This window comes from Leptonotus elevatus, chromosome 2 (assembly GCF_054856555.1).
Source record: "Leptonotus elevatus isolate MCC_2025b chromosome 2, RoL_Lele_1.0, whole genome shotgun sequence".
Taxonomy (NCBI): domain Eukaryota; kingdom Metazoa; phylum Chordata; class Actinopteri; order Syngnathiformes; family Syngnathidae; genus Leptonotus; species Leptonotus elevatus.
The window spans coordinates 25,331,661-25,351,120 of NC_141240.1; the positions used below are offsets into that span (position 1 = coordinate 25,331,661).

General features: G+C 42.4%; 2 protein-coding genes across 2 annotated transcripts; one reads left to right on the top strand and one right to left on the bottom strand.

Moving 5' to 3' along the window:
• Window positions 1-997: 997 nt before the first annotated feature.
• On the bottom strand, window positions 998-4,646 carry rassf11 (Ras association domain family member 11). Its single transcript, XM_086069323.1, has 5 exons — window positions 4,619-4,646; window positions 3,511-3,639; window positions 3,304-3,361; window positions 2,774-2,886; window positions 998-2,706 (listed from the first exon to the last, which is right to left on the bottom strand). Exons 4-5 carry the CDS (start codon window positions 2,874-2,876, stop codon window positions 1,436-1,438), a joined length of 1,374 nt encoding a protein of 457 aa, XP_085925449.1. The 5' UTR covers window positions 2,877-2,886; window positions 3,304-3,361; window positions 3,511-3,639; window positions 4,619-4,646; the 3' UTR covers window positions 998-1,435.
• Window positions 4,647-6,637: 1,991 nt separating this feature from the next.
• Window positions 6,638-19,124, top strand: ampd1 (adenosine monophosphate deaminase 1 (isoform M)). Its single transcript, XM_086068243.1, has 15 exons — window positions 6,638-6,920; window positions 8,715-8,880; window positions 12,171-12,318; window positions 13,017-13,182; window positions 13,404-13,623; window positions 14,542-14,671; window positions 14,746-14,940; window positions 15,523-15,654; window positions 16,645-16,808; window positions 16,913-17,039; window positions 17,140-17,303; window positions 17,379-17,499; window positions 17,845-18,018; window positions 18,092-18,202; window positions 18,862-19,124. The coding sequence occupies exons 1-15, from the start codon at window positions 6,899-6,901 to the stop codon at window positions 19,015-19,017; spliced, it is 2,196 nt and encodes a 731-aa protein (XP_085924369.1). The 5' UTR covers window positions 6,638-6,898; the 3' UTR covers window positions 19,018-19,124.
• The last annotated feature ends 336 nt before the right edge of the window (window positions 19,125-19,460 follow it).

The window sequence follows — 19,460 nt, forward strand, 5'->3', positions numbered from 1 at the left end:
TAAATTTCACATGTGTTTTTGTGGCCTGATTCATTAGTTTCTTTCACACAGCGCTCACAAAATATCTGTGAGCTCAAGATCTAATCTTTTAAAAAATCTCATTGTGTGATTAAAAATGTTGCCTTATGGTGTTGATATTGATCAACAGTAACAAATGTCAGGGATAGTCTGATTTAGGGAGAAAGTTCAGATTAAACCGAAATACATTATGACCTTTACAGGTTAACTTGACCTCTGAACTTTTGAGTGTCCAACACTTTAAACATTTCCATAATTTTTGTGCAACTTGTACATTAATACCCCAAAAAATGAAAACACACACACACAGTAATTCCAAGCATTTAATCACCAAGCTGCTTGATTTAAAGATGAACAATTTGACCAAAAATATCTTTAATAGCCTATTTATTTATTATTTATTTAGCCTGTAGGAAGACCACTTTTTCCATGTGGACCAGCACATTGTCATTTTTTAGCTCATGCCAGCAAGTGAAAGCCGGGCCAATGTTGGTCCTTTTAACCGGGTAGCCTCCCTTTTTTTTTTTTTTTAATAATAATGCCTCAGATTTTTATAGTGCTTTTCTAGACACTCAAAAATGCTTTACAATGGAATGAATACATAATTCATACATTCACACTGGTGGCGGTAAGCTACCAGTGTTCACCTCCGACCACCACCAAACAGTCGCACCTTCCGCCTTGTGTGTGTGTGCTTGACTCCTCAGGCAAAACCGAAAAAGTTCTGCCATGACGGCCGCAATCGCATGTAGACCAATTTGATATGACTTGTGTATGCTGTAAAGCAGTCCACATTTGTAAGTTTGTGTGGCAGGGTTCCTGACAGTAAAAGTGATAAAAAGGTACCATTCAACTAACTCTGTTTCATCAGAACTGTTATGAAAATATTTGTTTAAGGTTCACAACTTTTGCTTTAACTATAAATTCGCATATAGTGGTAGCATGGCATTGCCAAACAAATACTACCGCCAGCCGATTGTTATCAGAAAAATGATGCTTAACACACGTAACACTGCGGCTGTTTATCAGTTAGTGTTTGCTGAGAAATCACTGACACATTTTCACAAATAGGAAGACTTTAAAAAATTACTAGTTTAATTTCACACTTGATTGGTGGACAGTCACTCTAAAGACACAAACTATTAGTATACAAAACATTGTTAATTACAAAAAAAAAAAAAAATCCATCTTGATTTTGTACAGTATACTGTAATCGAATACAAGTTTAGACTTTGGTGGGTCACTATATTACAGAAGCTATCATTTTGAGGTGATAATCACAAAAATTCTGCAAGACTAAAGGGCACATTATATATTGGAATACATGTCAACAATGTTGGTTTTGCTGAACAACATCAATGCTTTCTAGCACAAGAGTAACAAAGTGCCCATCAACTTTGACTTTACCGCCCCTTCATTAAACTTTTGTACCGCCCAAATAAATGGTGAGCTCTGAGCGGTGAATCTCAGCCGTCTTTTTGTTTGCTTTTGAGTTTTGGACCGCAGACCAGCATGCCCACCACTCCCTGAGCTCTGCTGGTCCAGTGGGCCGGCGCTCCTTTATCTGACTCTGAGGAAATAAAGCAGCAGAAGGATTGACATTTCTGGGCGGCCACTTCCTGTCACTATTTACATCTAGTTCTGTCTCGCATAGCTGCCCGTTTGAGTCCTTGGTTGGATTGTCGTCAGCAGCATGTCGGCCCACTTTGGAGTCAACATTTTGAGCTCCACAGAAGTCCAGTTTTTGCATTTCGGTCTTGTAGTCCTCCAGTTTGGCCTTGCAGTCCACAACCTTTGCTTTCATGTCACGGAACTGATTCTGCAAATCTCTCTCAAACTCTTCTTCTGCCTTTAATTCATTTTCCCAGAAACTAATCTGCTCCATCTCTTCTTCAATCAGCTTGCGCTCTTCTCTGGTCCGCTCGCTTTCCTCCAGCTCTAAAATCTCGTGGTCTACAAACCCTATCTGGATCTGGAGTTTTTGAAGATAACTGAGCTGGCATATGATAGCTTCTCTTACCTGATTCATCTCTGCTTCACTGTTAGAGTTGCAGAAGCTATCGAGCTTCCCCCCACGTGTTTTCTTGGAGTTTTTATGTTCTTTAACCTTCTGCTGAGTTCCCATGCAGCAAGATGTCTGATCCAAGTCGGGTTTTGAATTTCTGTGACCTCGTTCTTGGCGCTGCTCACAATGACTCTTTCTCGCAGAAGAAAGTGTGACACTCAGAAAAGTTCTTTTATTTTTTTCAGTCTTCTTGCTGCTGTCCTTGTTATCACATGATGTACTATAAACCTGTGTTTTTCCCAAATTCTCCAGCCATTCCCAAGCCTCCTCCATGAAGGTCAATGACTTTCTTTTAGGTCTTTTCAAGTGTTCGTGGTTCTGGTCTGTGTCCCGTCGCAAGCAAGACAACGGAAAGCTCTGGCGATGCAGATTTAGCGACCCGCTGCGCCGCCAACCTCTAGCGACGGTTTCTTTCCTCCGCAGCGGCGGACAAGGCTGGTGTCGGCCCACTTTGGCACGGCTCATTTCGTCGTAAACTGAAGGGCCGCTGTGGAGCAATGTGAGATGGACCTCCTTGGCGTGCTCCCCATACTTCTTCAGCGTCTCCAGAGGGCGCTCATCTGGTGCCATGCACCTCTCGAAGTCTTTGAATGTCTCGCGTAGCATGTAGCGTCCCGGCTGGCCTAAATGAAAATGATGAGTTTTGGTTTTCAACATCACGAGGTAATAAAAAGAAATGTAGTCACGTACCCAGGGCTTGTGCCAACACTGTGACCACCTCTTGGCATGTTGTCTCATCTGTAACGCCACAAACCAAACGTGGAAGATTGTCCACAGACACTTTGATTTCCATCGTACACAGTCTGATAAGAAAAATATTTGTTTTTAGTAAAGAGCAAAAACAAATAGGGTGTTACTTTGTGAATATTAACTTAACAATCATCTTAATCTAGCCTAATAATTTAACCTGGAGCGAATCAACTACAGTACGCTGGAGTGCAGTTGAACTTCAGTTTCTTTCCTGTAGTGCCAATGAGCAGGTTTAGGATTATACTTCTCATACAACTACAGGGCATCATCCAATTGCTGATGATACACTCAGATTCCAGTTACAAGGTCAAGTCAAATACAGATCTCATGGATGAAAAAACAAAAAAACTCATTGGCAATATGAATGAATCGTATATTGTAAAGAAAAAGATAACAAGCACATGACCATGTTTAAGGTCTTGTATTTTCAAGCGTGGCATATTTGAAGAAAATTCGTAAAGAGAACCTACCGTTTCGTGCTCCTTGTGGTGAAGATGGTAAGAACTGTCCGGCTGGCTTAGCGCTTTGCTGGGGAGGAAAAAACAGACCAATTAAGCGTAATTAGAACTCCCAAAGGCATTTAAACAACCAAAAAGGCAGCTTATGGTCCCACCCACATCACATTCACTGACTTTTCTTCCCTCTTTGATTTGATAACATTTCCTCTTTATTTTTACCGTCAAAACCAATCCTTCTTGTCCTTTTGAAACATTCATGCTCCATCGAAGACCATGGCTTTTTTTGGTCCTTCTCCCGTCCATTTATTTGCCCGGGTGGTTGAGCGTTCTTCTGATGCTCTTTCATCACTAAGTGAATGAGGAGACCGCGTTGAATGGATTTTGTAAGGTACAAAGGCACTACGTACTTGAAAGCTCGTTTACCATTGTTTAGTACAGAAACATAATTATAAAAGTTTACATTAGTAGAAAAAAGTATTAATCACATTCCAAAACTGTGGACTTTGGCAGTTTGACAAAAAAATAACTGATTGCTGTCATTATGCTTTTCTGGGGTAGTATTCATGGTAAAACTGCAAAATGTGACGGTGATCTACACAATATTACCCAGGCCTACGCTACTGTATTTTAATGTGCGTCAGAGCTAGTATCACCATTATGACCATGCTGTATGTATTTGGTTTAGCCCTTAACTCATTCATTGCCGTTGATGGCTATAGATGTCAAAAATTAATTTAAACTATTTCTATTAGTTAAAAAAAAAATCCACTTCTGTTAAGAGTATGAAAACCTAGAAAAAAATATTGTACATTTAGAACAGATATAAAATGTTTGATTAATTGTGAGTTAACTATTGAAGTCATGCGATTAATTACAATAAAAAAAAAATTATCGCCTGACGCCCCTAATTTTTAACAATCTTTTATTAACCCCCCCTCCCCACACATACACACACAAAAAAGATTTAAAAAATGTCTAGGTTTTCATACCCTTGGTAACAAAAGTGGGGAATTTTTTTTAAACTAATAGAAATACTTAAGATGAACTTTTGACGTTTATAGCCGTCAATGGCAGTGAATGAGTTAAGTGGTTCTTGGAGTCAAAAGTTTCATAAGTACTAGTTAAAAAAAAAAAACCTGAACGGCTGAGCAGCTGTTGCATTTTCAAGGGGGCGGGGTGGGGTTGCAAGGTAACATGATAGGAGGCAACTTCAGATCCACGTTGCCATGTAAAGCACATGTCCAGAAGCTCCGTGTCATCATTGGTTCCGTGTCCAAACATTCATATCTCAATCTGAAACTGATGATTGATTCATTAATTTGCTCACCGTTTGCCTTTGAAGCAGTGTCCTTCAAGTTCAACCTCACAAGGCAAGTCTGGAAAAGACCCCCCCCCCCCCTGAGTGCCACCTCCTTCACGCTTCCAGGCGTCAGTATCATGAGAAGCCACTAAGATCGGATATACGATTACCGCAATTTGTTGTTGTTGGATGAGAATTTTTATGGAACAGAACAACAGCCAAGTTTTGAACTCCTGAAGTTTTAATTTGAATGTTATAACTTCATCTCTAAGTCGTTCAAACGTAAGATGAGCTCTGACATTTAAACTCACGTTCCCTAAAAATAGAAATCTTGCTGGCTGTCTTCATGCTGCGATGTCTCATGATGGATGCAGCACCAGAGGCATGTTACATAAATGCCCAGTATGGGGTGTTTTTTTGTGCTACGCAGGACGTACTGAAACATTCAAAGCACAAAGACTACAATGCAACACGCATAACATCATAAATGTTGCTCGTTGTCAAGTTAAGGCTGGCTGCTTTATTTTTTGTGGTTAGCTTGCTTATTTATTTATTACACTTGTGTTGTAGTTTAAAAAAAAAAAAGAAAGACAAACGAGCTTCAGGCCTATATCTTGGATGAGAATCAACAGTTTTTTTCCCACCTTCAAAGTAACTCGTCACACTTTGTCAGGTCGTTCTTAAGTCAAGCTGAAATTGGAGATTTTCCTTGAAATTCCCCTCTTTGTATCACTCAATTGATCAGAAATCCGTTGTGGCAATCCCAAAAAGAAATGCTAGAAATGTATAGCCTAATTATAGTTAGATAATTATCTAATGTCATTGTTTCTGTAAAGCACATTGTTGCAGCTGCAGCTGTTGTGAAAGTGCTATATAAATAAAACTAAGTTGTGTAATCAAATTGGTTTTTTTTAACATGCTGGTGTCAACACCAAGTAAGTATGTGTTGTTTAATGTACTGCCCAACCACTTCTAGTTGTAAAGTGTCACACAACGTAAACATTGTATAAATGAGACCATTTTCACATTTCAGCAGCTTCTACACATACTACCGCAACTAACAGGTATCCTAAGAATCAGTTCAAGCAGTAACCAAATGATTAGCTATACTCGGTCCTAAACAAAAATCCAAACGACTGCAATTCAACATGGCACAATCATTTAATTTTAAGGTTCTCTTCTTTATATAAACGAATTTAATACCAATTACTGTACCTCACAGCTCAGTATCTCCTTGGTCTCTTGTGTCTGTACATGTGTATGTTTTTATTCATTATCAGATGATTCTTTAGCCATCTTCTGGCCATTTTGTACGAATGACAATTTCATGTTTATTTAGGTCTGACAGCTGTTTTTCACTCATTTTTGTGTGCGGAATCCAAAACTGATCCTAGTTTTTCTCTATCACGTCAAGTTTTTGAGCTCTAGGATATTCCCTTCTCGCCCATGTAACAGGAAATATGCAAATACATCTATTGTTAATGATGAAGATGTTGACATCACTTGAATGAAAAAGAAAATCAATGTAAAGCACAGACCAGAAACACTTAAACGGAAAATAATGTAATGCCTTCATTCATTTTGTGTTTTGTTTTGTTTTGTTTGTTTGCTTTTGAACTTCTCACATGCAGGCGAGTGTGCAGGAATGTTCTACCTCCCCTGCCTGCCCTGACCTCATGTCTTATTCATTTGGGGATTCTGAGTGACAAGTAATCCAAAGCCATACAGGAGAATAATATTAAAAGCTTTTAAAAGCTTTACGCAAAGGAGTATAGAACAAAGAAGGTGGATGATTTTTCATCAAATCAAACTGCTATTATCCTAGGCGTGGTTTAAAAAAAATTATTATACGCTGTAATACATTTTGTGCAGCTTTACAATGAAATACTGCAGGCCTACCTGTTTGTTAAATTATACATTTAATTAGCGTCTGTTTTGTCGACTTTTGTTGTCCGTTTGTTTCAATGAAGACCCAACATCAACGCGTATGATGAAGTTTTTGCTTGCGCTCTTACGCGTGTCTTTGTAACGTACGTGGGTGTCTGTGTGTGCGTTGGACACGCAACTTAAAATAGAGGCGCTTTCCTCTGAGTGCGTGTGGTGTTGGGGAGGGGGAGATGGGTGCCACGGCTCAGCGTGCTCACTTTTCGGGTTCAGCGGATTCCAATTACATGTGCGACCCCGGGAGCTTCATATTGCCGTGACCCACCACCTGGACTGCGCACTTCCACCAGCTTCTGCAGCGGTCTAGTGGCCGACCACCCTTCTTGATTTATTCCCGGGGAGACGTGCACGAAACGAGTCACCATGCCGAAAGTTCGAGTGCCGGGTGAGTGGGAAATGTGTTTCAACGTGTAGCAGCACAGTTTCGATGATAAATACAAATGTATAGCTAAATGCTGTTAAAGTGTCCTGGAACGGACTGTGGAGGTGGCGGCAATTTTTTTTAAATTTTAAAGTGAGACCTTGTAATCTTATGAATGCATATGTCAGAGGTCACGCCTTTGCTGTGTTGTGCATAATCAACAACAGGTCAGATAACAAACTGCAAGTTCTAACTTTAGAAGGCCACTTTATTGTGTGCAATGTTGAGAGTCAAGCATTAAGTGATATCATGCGGCAAACTACCAGTGAGAGCCAAAAGTAAAGTCGTTGGCTTCTATCTCTTTACCTGCAGCTCTCTCCTGTTATGCAAATGTTGGAAATGTTATAAAGCATATAGTATAGTTAACCACAGAACCATAAATGTTACTTAACATTTAGGAAACAACCTGTGTGATCTTTACAATTTAAGCCATTCAACTCTAATGCACTATAATAAAGAAACATTGCCTGATGTAAACATTCACTTGCACAAAAGATCTCTCAATACCTACAATTAAGAATATTTAAAGACCTCCCTATGGAAGAAGCCACTGCTTTAAAAAAAAAAAAAAACACACCAAAAAACCCTTGCTACAGGTTTCATGTTTGCAAAAGAGCGCTCGGATGCTCCACAGCACTGCTGACCTTCTTGTGCGGACAAAACGAAGAAACACAGAATGCTGTATGTGCAGAAAAAATTCACAAGACACCAAAACTTTATTACAACTGTAAATATGGTTAAGGCATCCTGGTTTGGGGCTGTTTTGCTAACTCAGAACCTGGACAGCAGAAAAAAATCATTTTTAAGACGTTTTTTTCCCCAGTAGAATTTAGGACTGCCTGACAATTTAGGCTGAAGAGAAAATTTGTGATGCAACTGGACAACAACCCGGAGGACAGAAGTAACTCAACCTGATTTGAGATGCTGCTTTGATCTGCAACTACAGGGATTATTTTTTGAGGTTATTGCTGCCAAAGGAGGCTCAGCAAGTTATTCATTCCAAAGGTTTACAATACATTTTCATGATCAGCTTTTACGGCTATTTCCAAAGGTTTTGCATGCTACTTTTGCAATTGTAGATCAACAAGAAATTAATAGAATTGGCTACATTCTTTTTCCTGGTGACAATATTACACTTATTATTTTTGTGTAATTCCATATAAACAGTACGGTACATGAAAACCAACAACATTTTTGATCATTGTATGCAACCTGCATTCTTTGTATTTTGTGGTGTCAGCACAGTCTCTTTTCCTGGATCTTAATATAAAAAGATCATCACTGCATCTTTTTTTTTTCTCTCTTTCAACTCATGCCCTTTCTAACACTCTTTTTTTTACCCTGGGTGGCGCTACTATCTTGCCGATCATGATCAGGTCAACATAGTAAGTATAGAGGGTGAGACATGGTCCTTTTGACCACATGGACCGTATAGTGGAATGGCTGTCTTTGGAGTAGACCTGTAGATGAGTGCATGTAGGCCAGTGCTTCATCAGTAGCAGGCATTGTGAGATTGGACTGAGGTTTTTGTGCCGTGCATCGTCTTTCTTTCCTTATATTATCTTTCTTCTTTGCTTTCTGTTTATACTTTTTTTATGTCATATGCGCCTCGTATTGATGCAGTCTGATAAGCATCTCCACAGAACTTTGCTTGACAGGATTGCAGTTGCCCTTTTTGTCCTAGTGCTGCATGACAGTATGTGGAACGTCCATCATTTCCACACGCTCAGCACCATCACTCTCATTCATGCCCCGCAGAGACCGATGACAAGATGCGGGCCTTTGCCGAGCAGATCTTTGCATCTGAGACCAAAGGCGAGGACATCCGCGATGAAATCTCTGTCTTCGACGTGCCTGAGGACTGTCCCATCCTCCACCATGAAATGGCGCACCACTTGCATGTTGACGATAATCTTGAAAAGCGGTGAGTTTGTATAGCACTGGTGTTGTAGTTGCTAAAATTGTTTGGGAACATACTCAGTTTTGTAACAGTACTTCAGCAACAACATCGTATCCATCAATTTTGACAATATGATGTATTTATAAGATTTAACTATTTGTCCACAAGGTAGAGCAATTAATCCATCTACCGCTTATCCGGGGTCGGGTCGCAGGGGCAGCAGCTTTAGCAAGGAAGCCCAGACGTCCCTGTCCCCAGCCACTTCAACCAGCTCCTCCGAAGGAATCCCAAGGCGTTCCCAGGCCAGCCAAGAGACATAGTCTCTCCAGCGTGTCCTGGGTTGTCCCCGGGGCTTCCCGCCGGTGGGACATGCCCGGAACACCTCTCCAGGGAGGCGTCCAGGAGGCATCCGAACCAGATGCCCGAGCCACCTCAACTGGTTCCTCTCAATGCGGAGGAGTAGCGGCTCGACACTGAGTCCTTCCCGGATGACCGAGCTTCTCACCCTATCTCTAAGGGAGAGCCCGGACACCCTGCGGAGGAAACTCATTTCGGCCACTTGTATCCGGGATATTGTTCTTTCGGTCACGACCCACAGCTCGTGACCATAGGTGAGGGTAGGAACATAGACCTACCGGTAAATTGAGAGCTTTGCCTTTCGGCTCAGCTCCTTCTTTACTACAACGGACCGATATAGCGTCCACATCACTGCAGACGCTGCACCGATCCGCCTGTCGATCTCCTGCTCCAACCTACCCTCACTCGTGAACAAGACCCCAAGATACTTGAACTCCTCCACTTGGGGCAGGATCTCATCCCCGACCCGGAGAGAGCACTCCACCCTTTTCCGACTGAGGACCATGGTCTCGGATTTGGAAGTGCTGATTTTCATCCCAACCGCTTCACAGTCGGCTGTGAATCGCTCCAGTGAGAGTTGGAGATAACAGCTTGAAGAAGCAAACAGCACCACATCATCTGCAAAAAGCAGAGATGCAATGTTGAGGCCACCAAACCGGACCCCCTCAACGCCTCGGCTGCGCCTAGAAATTCTGTCCATAAAAGTTATGAACAGAATCGGTGACAAAGGGCAACCTTGGCGGAGTCCAACCCTCACAGGAAACAAATTCGGCTTACTGCCGGACTTCCCGACGGACCCTCCTCTCCAGCACCCCTGAATAGACCTTACCAGGGAGGCTGAGGAGTGTGATCCCTCTATAGTTGGAACACACCCTCCGGTCCACCTTCTTAAAAAGGGGTACCACCACCCCGGTCTGCCAATACAGAGGCACTGGAATTGAGGAGGTCTTCAAAGTATTCTCCCCACCGATTCACGACGTCCCGAGTCGAGGTCAGCAGAACCCCATCTCCACTATACACAGTGTTAATGGCGCACTGCTTTCCTCTCCTGAAACGTCGGATGTTTGACCAGAATTTCTTCGAAGCCGTCCGGAAGTCGTTTTCCATGGCCTCACCGAACTCCTCCCATGTCCGAGTTTTTGCCTCAGCAACTGCCGAAGCTGCATTCCGCTTATCCAGCCGGTACCTGTCAGCTGCCTCTGGAGTCCCACAGGCCAAAAAGGCCCAATAGGACTCCTTCTTCAGCTTGACGGCATCCCTTACACCAGTGGGTTCAAGGATTGCATAACAGGCACCAACCACCTTATGGCCACAGCTCCGATCAGCCGCCTCACAATGGAGACGCGGAACATGGTCCACTCGGACTCAATGTCACCCGCCTCCCTTGGGACAAGGGAGAAGTTCTGCCGCAGGTGGGTGTTGAAACTCTTTCTGACAAGGGATTCTGCCAGACGTTCCCAGCAAACCCTCACAATACGTTTGGGTCTGCCAGGTCGGACCAGCATCTTACCCCGCCATCGGAGCCAACACATCACCAGGTAGTGATCAGTTGACAGCTCCGCCCCTCTCTTCACCCGAGTGTCCAACACATGCGGCCGCAAATCTGAAAACAAAACAATGACAATGACATGACGACAAAGTCGATCATCGAACTGCGGCCTAGGGTGTCCTGGTGCCAAGTACACATATGGACACCCTTGTGAATATGGTGTTTGTTATGGACAGTCCGTGATGAGCACAGAAGTCCAATAACAAAACACCGTTCGGGTTCTGATCGTGGGGGGTCGTTCCTCCCAATCACTCCCTTCCAGGTCTCACCGTCATTGCCCACGTGAGCGTTGAAGTCCCCCCCAGCAGAACGAGGAAGTCCCCAGAGGGAGCGTTAATATCCCTGCAAGGACTCCAGAAAGGGTGGGTACTCTGAGCTGCTGTTCGGTGCATAAGCACAAACAGTCAGGACCCATACCCCCCCCCCCCCCCCCCCCACCCGAAGGCGGAGGGAGGCTACCCTCTCGTTCCCCGGGGTAAGCCCCAACGTACAGGCGCCTAGCCGGGGGGCAATAAGTATGCCCACACCTGCTCTGCGCCTCTCACCGTGGGCAACTCCAGAGTGAAAGAGAGTCCAGCCCCTCTCAAGAGGATTGGTACCAGAACCCAAGCTGTGTGTAGAGGCGAGTCCGACTATATCTAGTCGGAACTTCTCAGCCTCACACACCAGCTCGGGCTCCTTCTTTGCCAGAGAGGTGACATGTCCCCAGAGCTAGCTTCAGTAGCCGGGGGTCGGACCGCCAAGGCCCCCGCCTTTGGCTGCCACCCAACTCACTGCGCACCCGACCCCTTTGTCCCCTCCCACAGGTGGTGAGCCCATGGGAAGGGGGACCCATGTTGCCTTTTCAGGCTGTGCCCGGCCGGGCCCCATGGGTATGGGCCGGCCACCAGACGCTGGCTCCAGAGGGGGGCCCTCGGTGACCCGCGTCCGGGCAAGGGAAACCGCGATCCAAAAAGCCATGCTTTGTCTGGTCCCTCACCTAGCACCTGTTTGTTATGGGTGACCCTACCAGGGGAATTAATTAATTGTTCTGTCCAAGACAAATCAAGCATGGAGCCATAGGTGGCTGCTCTCCGCCCCCCTAATGTCTATAGGGAAAGATTTTGATAAATGTGATTTTATGGTGCAGATAATTAGGTCTGTCTTACTTAGGCACTTGGATGCTTTGGCACCATAAATTTAGACGGGCCATCTGTTCTACAGGGACTGTCTATACTCATGTATATACAGGATTCGTATATGTTTAAAAAATATGGGAATAAAGTGTTTTGTGTATGAATGTATGAATGTATGAATGTATGAATGTATGAATGTATGAATGTATGTAATGAAAATTTACCTTTCTTGACAGCTAATTCTTGGCTATAAAAGTCAGCTGAAACTTGTAATTGATTCACTCCATCCACAGCAAGAAGCGCTTTCGCACCATGCCCCTGCCAGGGGCTGCTGCCCAGACAAGTGCGGGCCCTGTGGTGTCAGTGGAAGTGGACACACCCACCTACCTGGAAGTGCCGGACTTCCAAAGAGTGGCCATCATCGGGGATTACGCTTCTGGGGTATTGTACTCCAATTTAGTCATCATCTGTGCTGTTAAAATTGTAAATTGTGGTGAAAGTTGAAAGACAAACACAATTGAGACATTTTTCTTTAAATGTGTAAAAGTGACTTGCCATTTTATTTTTCACTGCTGTTTACATTTGTGGATTCTTTCTTCCAATTTAACGAGAATGTAAAAAAATAAAAAATATATGAAAAATACAATCATAATGAAAACACACACTCTTATTAAACTATATGGCATGCACAGCATTTAAGTATAGGTTATAGACCTCGGTGCTGTTAACTATATTAAATTGCAATGACTATAAATGTCCAGCTTCCCACAATCCACTTGCAGAGGTCCGTGAATGGCGCTCACATGAGAGCGTGCTGAGGTTAAGTTTCACGGATGCAAGTTTTACATTTCGTTCTATCAGGAGAAGCTCAGGATGACTTGATTCCGTTTTAAACATACATTTCATTTTTGGCCTGTGTGACGTGACGTCCAAACATTGGTCAAAATCACAAATGATTCAATAGTTTATATTTTGTTGTTGTTGTCAAAAAGCTTTGTTGTCTCTACCAAGCAGTGTATGCTTTTGTAGATTTGTTTGTAAGCCTTGCGACCTCCTGTCCTGATACTCTTCATGTCCGTAAAGTTTGAGAAATACTGCCTTAAAAAACCGGTGATGATCTATTTATTTTTTCTATTCAGGTTACAATGGACGACTTTGAGCTGTCTTGCAAAGGTCTGTACCGCGCATTGAGCATCAGAGAGAAGTACATGAGGCTTGCCAACCAGCGCTTCCCACAGACCGCCTCGCAGTTCCTTTGTGACATCGAGGGTGAGACCTTCAAGGTGGAGGACCAGGTGCAGCCCGGTGAGGACAATGTTTATACCTTGTTAATTCTCAACCTCTGCTGAAACCATCAATTTGAATAATTTTGCTAGGATGTCAAAATGAATAGTAGTTCGACACACTCCACACTGAAAGGCCCTTCCAAGTTATACTGCTAGCTTTCTGTCTGCAGGCAATCAGTGCTTCTAAATTCTGCATGTGCTACATTACTGAACATTTCCATACATTGTTTGTTTATCCAGTCTTCACACCTCCACCGAAGAATGACGAAGACCCATTTGATATTGCGAGCCTGCCCGAGAATCTGGGTTACGTAGCTCGTATGAAGGATGGCGTCATCTACGTGTACAATGACGCCGAAGCTGCAGACAAACATCAGCCCAGAGACCTGCCATGTGCCGACTACACCACCTTCATAGACGACATGAACTTCCTCATTGCTCTCATTGCACAGGGTCCCACGTGAGTCCTTTCTCCAGGGGTGTGCACTGGGAAAAAAAGGAGTAATATTTATGGTACTTAAAAAAAAAAAACTTGTTTTTTTCACTCAGAAAATCGTAAGTAAATTTTACAAGGACAGTTTCGAGTACATTTGACCAGTTTATTAAAAACAAAAACAAACCCACAACTTTCAGGTATGGAGAGAGACACTCTAACACCTGAGCTATGCTGCTCCTGCTGTGTGTTAGTATATTGATGGTGTCAGGCGGAATCCTTGCACCTCTAAAACACGTTTTTGGTCTCATTTTGGACACACCTGCAATGCAGTATAGTGGCAAACAGCAAGAGTGGCATGGCTTAGGTGGTAGAGTGTCTCCCAAGCTCTTCCTCAATGCTTGAGTAATTTTTTTTTTAGAAACTGGTCAAATGTACTCAAAAACTCACCTTGTAAAATTTACTCAGAATTTCTGAGTGAAAAAACTTTACAATTGTTTTTTTATTTTTTACAATTTATTTATTTATCTTTACAAATGGGGTGCATTTGAATAATGTGGCTATGTTCAGATTGAGACAATCACATTTGAAATCGTATTCTTATAGATTTTTTTTCTTTCTAATTTAAATTTTTTTAATTTTAAATGTTAAATTTTAAATTTTAAAATTGTAAAATGTTTGTTTATTTTAAATTGTATTTTATTTTACTTTTTTTTATTTATCTTTACAGTTGGGGTGCATTTGAATAATGTGGCTATGTTCAGAATGAGCCAATCACTTTGAAATCGTATTCTTATTTATTTATTTATATTTACAGTTGGGGTGCATTTGAATAATGTGGCTATGACCAGAATGAGCCAATCACATTTGAAATCGTATTCAATGGGAGTCATTTAAAGTGCCCTTTTTTCCTTCATCTATGAGAATGGTGCTCTTAATTTTCAGTAAGACCTACACTCACCGTCGTCTGAAGTTCCTCATGTCCAAGTTCAACGTGCATGAGATGCTGAATGAGATGGAGGAGATGAAGGAGCTGAAGAAGAACCCCCACAGGGATTTCTATAACTGCAGGAAGGTAGCCATCAACTTGACGAAGCTCGCTATTACTTATGGTCAGATTTGTGACTCATGTAATGTTGGCCTCCTCAGGTGGACACCCACATCCACGCCGCTGCCTGCATGAACCAAAAACATCTCCTGCGCTTCATCAAGAAGTCGTACCGTGTGGACGCCGACCGCGTCGTGCACAACCTTAAAGGCAAAGAGGTCACCTTGAAGGAGCTCTTTGAGTCCCTCAACCTGCATCCGTATGACCTCACTGTGGACTCGCTAGACGTGCACGCGGTAAGTTATTGACTTGATACATCATAAGTAAAAAAAAAATAAAAAATCTATCTATCTATCTATACTATCCAATGAAAATCAGACATTGATTTTAAATGGCGGCTCAACTGAATTATTTCAAAAACCAAACTCATAAAACCACTCGTAACACAAACACATGTATGACAAGGATTAACGTCCTTATATCTTATAATGTATTTCACTACATAATGCATTCTGCGAGCAGAGTGTCATTACCGTCATAGATATGAACAATGGCTAGATAAAAGTTAACACACCCATGCCTACGGCGACGTTAAAGCTAGTTACGGGCAAATTTTTGCTGCGTTGCATATCCGCGGAGAGCATGAATACCAAAATATTAAGGATAGCACACACTTTGATGTTGAAAAAAAGTAAGTTTAATGAAAATCAGTTGAGAAATAAGCTAACTGATTGCCCATCACGGTAGCATTAGCCGCTAGCTTCGTTGCACCATTGAAGCAAAGAGTTTCACAGTGTGAGAGTGTTGCTGTCTGGGCATGTACAGTTTTCAAACCTTTTAGAGATACTAAGATCAATGTTGTTGTTTCTTCTTTCAAGGGCAGACAAACCTTTCAGCGTTTTGACAAGTTCAATGCCAAGTACAATCCTGTGGGAGCAAGCGAGTTGCGTGACCTCTACCTAAAGACAGAGAATCCAATCAATGGAGAATACTTTGCCACCATCATTAAGGTCAGCTGCTGTCCTAAAGAGTATTATGCATGTAATATAATAATAGTAATAGTAATATACAAAATGTACATGCAATTATTCTTCACCTAATAGCAAAAGACTGCGTAGTGTGTTCAAAAATCTAACAACCAATCACAGCTTCAGAAAAGAGATGAGCCATGACTGGTTGTTACCTGAACTGAGCAACTGTGATGTCAATTTTCAGTTGACAGCCCTGGCAAAATGGCCGCCCCAGAGATGGATAAAAATGGGTGGAGTTTGCTGCTTAACTCTTATTCCACAAATTCATTATTAACTCAATCACTCCCAGCCACTGAAGCAACCCCCTTCACTTCTGGTTGTTTTACTGGATTCTGACTGATTTTGCGAGGCCCACAGAATATTGTGTTCTATTACTATGAAAACATGGAACCTACCTAAAGAAAGTCTCTTCTTTCCTTTTCCTCCTCCGTTTTGCAGCAATTAGCATTAGAATATAGCTTGATCAATGTCATCATTATTCACAAATCTGTTTAAAACACTGGGGAAAAAAGCTTTTTTGCAACATGGCCCTGGTTGATCTCCAATACTACCTTTTTTGTAGTAACTACCATTGCTTTAAGTGACCTCTTCAGGTTAGAGGTTTAATCAAAGCCTTATGTATGCTCTAGCTGGCATAAACCCCACCCATAAAAACGTATAAATACGTTTTTGGAACCATGGCAATATTTAAAAATAGAACGTTTTTATGCGTCTTTTGGAGCAAATGAGTTAATCAATAATCAGAATACCGTGTTTAGATTAGTGGGGGCACATATATTCTAAATAACTTTTTGGGATTGACTTCTTCTTTAAGTTGATGGTGGTGAAATAATCGAAATAAATCAAACGAAATTGTGTGATACTCCGTGTTTGTGTTTTCCAGCTTACTTAATTCTACCAAATGTTTTAGAAGGAGCAGTGACTTATAGATTCCCTTCTCCTTGATTGGCTCAACGTTTGTTTAAACAGGAAGTAGCCAGCGACCTGGAGGATGCCAAGTACCAGTATGCTGAGCCTCGTCTGTCCATCTACGGCTGCACGTCCAACGAGTGGAACAGGCTGTCCAGCTGGTTCGTCAAGCACAGGGTCTACTCCCCTTACCTCAAGTGGATGATTCAAATTCCCAGGATCTAGTGAGTGTCTTCTTTGCCACCAGCAAACCCAGCTTCATGGCAGTTCTTGATCCTGCTGTAAATCCTCTTTTTCATCTCCATGTTTTGCCCGTCTTCTCCTCCAGTGACATTTTCAGAGGCAGGGACTTTGTCCCCCATTTTGGCAAGATGTTGGAGAACGTTTTCCTCCCTGTGTTCCAGGCCACCATCGACCCAAAGTCCAACCCCGAGCTCAGCATCTTCCTCAAGCATGTGAGGGAGAAGAAGTCCAAATTACTGTTTTCAAACTAATCTGCCAGTCTTGTTAAATTCTCCTTCCCTATTGCCTCGACAATTGCATCCTGTTGCGTAGGTGACAGGTTTCGATAGTGTGGATGACGAGTCCAAGCACAGTGGTCACATGTTCTCCACTAAGAGCCCCAAACCAGAGGAGTGGGACGTTGCTAAGAACCCATCCTACACCTACTACATCTACTACATGTATGCTAACATCACAGTGCTCAACCAACTGCGGAGGTCAGTAAGCCTCAGATCCGTCATTTATTAATTTCAGTTGACCTCGAGTACATTGTTTGTATGATTGTGTTTCAGAGAGCGGGGAATGAACACGTTCACGTTCAGGCCTCATTGCGGTGAAGCTGGCGCCATCACTCATCTGTTGGCTGCCTTCATGACAGCTGACAACATCTCCCACGGCCTCAACCTCAAAAAGGTTAGTGGCCTGGATGCGGTGTACACTTCTATCACATCTTGGTTGCTTTATTTCAATTCCGCTGAGGTGGTGTATAAAAAGGCTCATTCGTACAAAACTGATCATATTCAAATCGTTTAAATGTTAAATTCTCTCGCAATGTGCTAACATCTGGGATGACAGCCAATGAATGACGCAGCATATCCACTATTTGCATAAAACTATTCCAGATGTTTATTCAGCGGACAACAATTGGTCAAATTTACAACAATTTAGAGTGAAATGTCATGTCACACACGCACACAATATATATATAAAAGAACATGCACGACTGTATTGTTCTAAACATAATTCCTCAACCACCAGAGTCCAGTGCTGCAGTACCTTTACTACCTGACCCAGATCCCCATCGCCATGTCCCCCCTGAGCAACAACAGTCTGTTCCTTGAGTACGCCAAGAACCCCCTGCTGGAGTTCCAAAAGAAAGGCCTGGTGGTCTCCCTCTCCACCGACGACCCCATGCAGTTCCATTACACCAAGGTCTTTGATATTCCAAGTGAACCAAAACGTGGTCGGACCGATAGCTCATCTGGTTGATTTGTCTTGCCTGCAGGAGCCTCTGATGGAGGAGTATGCCATTGCAGCTCAGGTTTTCAAGTTGAGCACGTGCGATATGTGCGAGATCTCAAGGAACAGTGTGCTGCAGAGCGCAATGTCTGATGAGGTAGAACAGCGATCACCGAAAAAAACAACAACCCCTGCATATTAGCAAATTCACCTATTCGTTGACATTTTTGGGAACATATTGCTTAAAAATTCATCTATTTGCTGTTGTTGTGTGCTTGTCATTGGTCAAAAACTTTTATGCAAGCATTACTTTGACCCCCATTCTTGTGGCATTTTGCTTGCCAGGACGCCTGTATGTTGAAGTGATGCCCCCGAATGAACAAGCTGAAAAACGCAACAGAAGCATTTAAAAGTAGTACTTTGCTGCCATCTAGTGGCATTTGGGTGTCAAGGAACTATGTTCAAGTGAGTTTAGGAGTTCAATTGAGACAAAACTAGTTCTATGCCACCATTTTGTAGCCTCAAGTGGTATTTATAAAAAAATTTTTTTAGCGCTAATATGCATTCGAGAGTTATTTTCTTAACATTTTAGCATTTTGATGAAATTCCAAATTGTAGTGGAATTTTGATGACGTGACTTGGGAATGACTCCATATCTCTTCCACATTTGCTTACAGTTTCACTTTCTGTAGCGCAGGTAGATACATACAATTGTTCAAAGTGACTTTCTAAGACAAAGTAACCAAATTTTGAGGCAACTAATTGGACTAGTTGACGATTAATTAACATCACTTCTGCTCTGCTGTCTGTGCTTAGGAGAAAAGTAACTTCTTGGGTCAAAACTACCTGAAAGAGGGTCCAGAGGGGAACGACATCCGTAAGACCAACGTGGCCCAGATCCGTATGGCGTACCGCTATGAGACCATCTGCTATGAGCTCAATCTAATCAAGGAGGGTCTGAAGACAGATTAAAACAAATGAATGCCTTGGGGAAAAAAAGGCTTTCGTTTTCACTCAAATGTTTTTTTCTGAAGCACAGAACAATTGCCAGCACTATAATGTACAGCATGTCCATTGCCCCCCCCCCCCCCCCCCGGAATATCATGGGTATAAGTACATTAAAAAGAGATTAAATGCCTGTCTGTGATGTTTATACTGATCTTTACTCCAGGATGACATGGCGACATTATTTGCTTTACAATAGGATCTTGTCCAGTATTGACGTAGTGACTCAGCACCTGCTTTATTTTTACAACACTGACCAAATACATTTTCAGTATGACCTGAGAATCAGTCATGTTTATCTTTTGTAATGATAAATCATTTCAGTCATTTTGCCATACACTTGGCGACAAATCATGCATTGAACCTATGTCATTTAATTTTAATAGTAGTTTACACATTTCATTTGCCAC